The sequence below is a fragment of the Sciurus carolinensis genome, chromosome 15, assembly GCF_902686445.1.
Source record: "Sciurus carolinensis chromosome 15, mSciCar1.2, whole genome shotgun sequence".
NCBI classification, from domain to species: Eukaryota; Metazoa; Chordata; class Mammalia; order Rodentia; family Sciuridae; genus Sciurus; species Sciurus carolinensis.
Window position 1 is genome coordinate 24,343,663 of NC_062227.1, and position 5,051 is coordinate 24,348,713.

Here is a 5,051-nt window from a genome sequence, read left to right on the forward strand (position 1 = left end):
CCTGGCAGGGATCTGCATGTCTCCAGTTGCCGCTGGAGGGGGTATTTTAGAAGAGACTTCTTGAGCTGCCTAAGTGATGCCGGTGAGGTCTCTTTACATCAGTTCAACAGAGGAGCTCGTGCACAAATGTGCAAATGGAACTATGGTATCTGATGATAACAGCAGGGATTGGCTTCTTTCTTTTATGGATGGGATAATTGACTTTGGGGTCTGTTGGGAAAAACCACTTGCTCCTATGAATAAGTTATTTGGACCCCCTTTGAGCAGTTCTTAGAAAAAGTGAGAAGGCAGTTGAACACCACAATTTCCTAAGCTCAGAACCTGAGAAAGAACTGCTCATTATCCCTGCCCTTGGCTACTTTTTCCAAATGGGGCAAAAGGAGGAGGGGAAGGTACTAGGGTTAGATGGCTGCTGTGAATGAAGGGTTTGGCGGACTCATCCTAACAGCGTTCTTTGCTTACTGAGATTTTGGCACTCAGGCTAAGCTGTACCACACAGTGTGTTATTCTAGTCTGACCCTGTTGCTCATCTCTCTCTTTAGCTGGGATCAAGCTTCGCCACACATGGAAGAAACCCATGTGGACCTGTCTCCTTCACTAACCGAGAGCTCCTTGAGAGAAGGAACAGGACGTTATTCCTCTAGGGTTTCCAGGCCAGGGTCCAGATGGGGGAAAGTGCTGATAAATGTAAGTTTAATTGGATTAAACTAAAAGTATTAAGATGAAGTTATCCGAGTCTTGGCTGCAACCCCAAAACCTGAGTCTCCCTCTTTATTTGTTATTTGGTATATTCTGCAGACTAATGTGAAAAAAACAAAAACAAAAACAAAAACAAAAAACAGAGCAATTAGCTCTCCGTGACCTAAAGATTCTGTATCTTTTTCAATGCTACCTTCTCATTCTAATTCTTAAACCCTAAATGAATACTAATGTTCCAGGGGCCTTGGCTGCTGTGCTGGCAGTAAGAGCCAACGACCCTGGGTGCAGGAGCCCTGCCCATTGCTTGCCTGATGTCTGTGTTGAACTACTTAAGCTTTGTACTTCGAGAATAAAAAACAAAGCAAGCTCAATGTTTTTACAGAGACTTTTGTCCAAAGATCTTTTAAATGTCAATAAACTCATTTTGTAAATGTCCACATGTAAAATCCAAGCAGCAAATGTTCTCCGTTTTTGAATTTTAAAAGGGTAATTACTTTGTGTGCATGGCCTGTCCATGCCTTACCTCCTCATTTCTGCCTCTTCAGGCCACCCCACCCCCCACCCCGCCCCCGCCACACACACAATGATTAGCTTATCTCTGAGAAGGCAAATCCAGGAATGGAGAAAAATGGAATTATAATGGGATAATTTGATTACGGGTTAGTATCTTTAGCAAAGACATGCAGAGAGTGGACTGTTGGTGGGAGAGGGATAGGAAAGAAGGTTGAAACTGCACACTGAAATCAGTTCATATTTATTATCTCAAAGTCATCATGCCACCCCTGTTACTGGCCCCCAGACACAAACATGAGCAGTTTGATTATTACCTTATAGGCACTTTAAAGGAAAAATTCCTGTAACTATTTACCTAGCACTTGAAGGGAAGACTTTGCCTGTTTTGGTCCTCGGCAATGTGGATCCCAGCTCCCCCTTGCCCTTTGGTCCCATGCGATGCTCAGAGACTAACATAGAATTTGTCTTGCTGTTGCCACCTGGTCGCAGGCTGCTGACACAAGGGTAGAAACCATCTGAAGCCAAATGATTTCCATTGCTTCATACCATATTGGGCATGGCGTACATACTTAGTAAATATTTGACTTTTGAATTACATCAAATTCAGATCTGTTATTCACTCTACCAAGGGCTGAATCTCCCTGCTCCGCAGAAGAATAGAACAATTTGTTCTCCTTAGTGAAAACCAAAAGGCTACTTTGATTTTTGTTTAGAATGAAATAAACATAATATCCTGGAGGTGACTGTGAACACCTCTCATGGATGGATGCTCAACAGTGATTTAGCAAACAGTAACAAAAGCATTGATAAACACTAACAGCACGAGAAGGCATCTTAGACTAGAGAAGTACCCCAGTTGACAGAATCCAGATGAGCTGGCTCCGATTCACACCTTTCGTGTCCAGTCAGTTGTGCTTTTTGTCCTTCAGGTAGCTGAAGAGCATGTCCAGGCCCCCCTCCACCAGCTCCGGCAGGGGCTTGGATAAAGGGTTATGGGAAATGTGAAGCCCTTTGTCCATGGGATTCCAGGCAATCCTTGCCAATCTATACAGCAGGTAGAGTTCATCTGGGAGGGTCTGGATGTCATTGTTGTTCAGGTTCAGCAGCTCCAGGCTCGTGACTAGGCAGAGCGACCTCGGGAAGGAGTGGATGTTATTACTCTCTGCAATGAAGATCTGCAGGCTGGCCAGGCACTGGATGCTCTCCGCGATGTTTTCCAAGCGATTTGAGCCCACATGCAAGAAATCCAGCTCCTTCAGTGAGAACACACAGATGGGGATATGCGCAAAGTAGTTGTTGCTGAGGTTCAGCTTCCTCAATCTGGAGAGGTCTGAGAAGCTGGCGGGAAGCTGGGACAGGCAGTTGTGCGACAAACTCAGCACTTCCAGGTTTCTGCACAGGCTCAGCTCAGCGGGCACCTCCGTCAGGCAGTTCATGTTGACGAACAGGACTTTGAGGCTCTGGAGGAGGCTGACTTCTCTGGGCAGACTCTTCAGGCGATTTCCGCACAAGTTCAGGACCACGATGCGGGTCAGTTTCCCCACCTCTGGAGGGAGAACCCGGAGCTGATTGTGGGACAGGTTGAGTTTCTGAACCTCAGACAAACCCCACAGAAAATCTGGGATGTCCGTCATCCCTTTTGTGACCAAGCTGAAGCTGACATGGCGCATGCCCCGCTTCAGCAGGGACCGTGGGTCCTTTCCCAAGAGCAGGGTATCATCCCATGAAGAAAACCTCTGTTTCCTCCCCAGGAGCAGCATCCTCTTGGGGTCCTTGTCCTTGGAGTTGGTCCTTGACTGCCTGGCCCCCATTCTGTCTTCCTTGCCGCTCCCTCTTCTCTGCCACCTTCAGGGTTGAGAGTTTGTCCTGCCCCAGTTGCTGAAAGCCAGACTACTGCAGGCAGGGGCAGTATGGTGAGAGCAGACTTGTGACCAGGAGGTCGCAGTGTGGAGAAAACTGACAGGAGAGTCCCGGTGAGACTTTGCGGGTATCCAAGACGGGTTCCTGGGTGGCTCCAGGAGAGCTATGCCTGTCCCCAAGGGTGGGTTTACACAGTTTCTGTCTGAGCAGGCGGGCTGTAATGATATACTTGTCCCTGAGGCTTCCAAACAGAACTGCTCAATTCCCTCTGAATGCCACAAGGCAGCTGTCACTGTCATTCTGCCTGAGTTTTATTGACCTGGTATGTGCAAACAGGTCACAGGGTGGCTGCATATAACTTTACCCTCTCAGCTTTTCTTGTGTATCACAGTTGAGCAGGGCAATTAAACAAGCCCATCTGGAAAAAGAAGCAAACTGGAAAACTGAAGCAATTCACACCAACAGTGGTCTGAAGGGTGGTGGGAAGTCACCCTGGACAAGTCAAAAGTGTGACCAGGTTAGATCTGGTAACACAGCTGAGTGTCCAAAGCTAAAGATCATCAGATGGTATCAGCATACCCACGGCAAATGTTGATGAACTCTGTATTTGGGGGAAAGTAACAGAAGCAGCCCAGACACCTGGAAGTCTCCAGGGCAGAGGATTTTACACCACACCTGTCAGAGGTGATTTAATGAGGAGGGTGTGAAGTAGGGTCTGGACCCCAACTCCTGTTTCAACCAGAGAAGTCCTGGGGGTTTTTTGGTTGTTGTTTTTTGTTTGTTTGTTTGTTTGTTTTGTTGTGTTTGCTTCACAGGGGGCTTATGAGTTGAGTGTTGCAAGATGACTTTCAATGCTTAAAGAGTCACTTCAGTGGCCACCTTAGTAATCACAGGCACCCCTTGTCCCAGAAGGATATGCTAACCCTCCCTGGCTACACATCTTTCTCTCTCCTGGATAAAGTTAACTTCTACCCGAGTACACAGAGTCAACTGTGGGTGTCATGGACTGAAAGGCATCACCCCTCAGCAAATTTCTCAAGTTGAAATCCTAACTCCCTGTGTCGGAGATGGGCGTGGAAGACTCAAGGAGAAGATGACCATCTGCACACCAAGGAGAGAGGCCTCTAAAGAAATCAATGCCTGATCTCAGACTTCCAGTCCTCAGAACTGTGAGAAGTTCATTTCTGTTGAGCCTGGTCCTTTGTTACAGCAGCCTTGGCAAATTAACCCAGCCGGGAGGGGACAGACACACTTGTGTAGGTGAAAAATCCTAAAAATAGGTCGTGATTAAAGACAGAAGGGAAAGCAAGGCACTGACATAGGTTCTGAGAAGAGGGCTGGTGGTCCGTGGCCAGGGCTGATTTGGCCCGGAAGCATGTGGTTTTTGCTGGCAGCTGGACTGGAGAGTAATGCTGCTCTGTGCCCCTGACCTTGAAGGACTGTCCACCAGCCCGGGAGCTCCAGCTGGACCTTGGCTGAGGAACTTGCAAGTCCAGCTCCACTGAGGGACTGTCTCTGGGTTGGAGGGGTGGCAGAGGGTGTAGGACAATGGGAACCCCCTTCTCTCTTCACTTGGCATTGAAAGATCTGATCCCTTTGGACTGAATCAATCCCAGGATTTTTGGATAAAGATGAAGATATTGGAAGTTTTTTTTCCCCTCCCTTGGGGCATTTAGCTGTTTTAGCATTAACTAGACCAAATAATAATAATAATAATGCTAAAATTTGTACTCTAAGTTTTTGAAGTCAACTATACCTTATCTACGTAAATTTCCTAAGACAATACAGGTCTGCTATTAAAGAAAAAAGTTTTGCTCCCGCATTCCTTCCTGAGCATAAGAAGTTATACTGGAGGACCTGAAATGTGAGGAATAGAAAGAGCCGGGATATTCTGAGAAGAGGCAACAGTTTTCTTTTTTGTAGTGATTATCTTTCTTTTCTCTTAATATGTTTTTCCAGTAAATTTTTTATATATATTT

General features: G+C 46.6%; 1 protein-coding gene across 1 annotated transcript; it reads right to left on the minus strand.

The window, feature by feature from the left end:
* Positions 1–1,441: 1,441 nt before the first annotated feature.
* Positions 1,442–3,324, minus strand: Lrrc30 (leucine rich repeat containing 30). Its single transcript, XM_047526642.1, has one exon. The coding sequence runs from the start codon at positions 3,021–3,023 to the stop codon at positions 2,118–2,120; it is 906 nt and encodes a 301-aa protein (XP_047382598.1). The 5' UTR covers positions 3,024–3,324; the 3' UTR covers positions 1,442–2,117.
* Between the last annotated feature and the right edge of the window lie 1,727 nt (positions 3,325–5,051).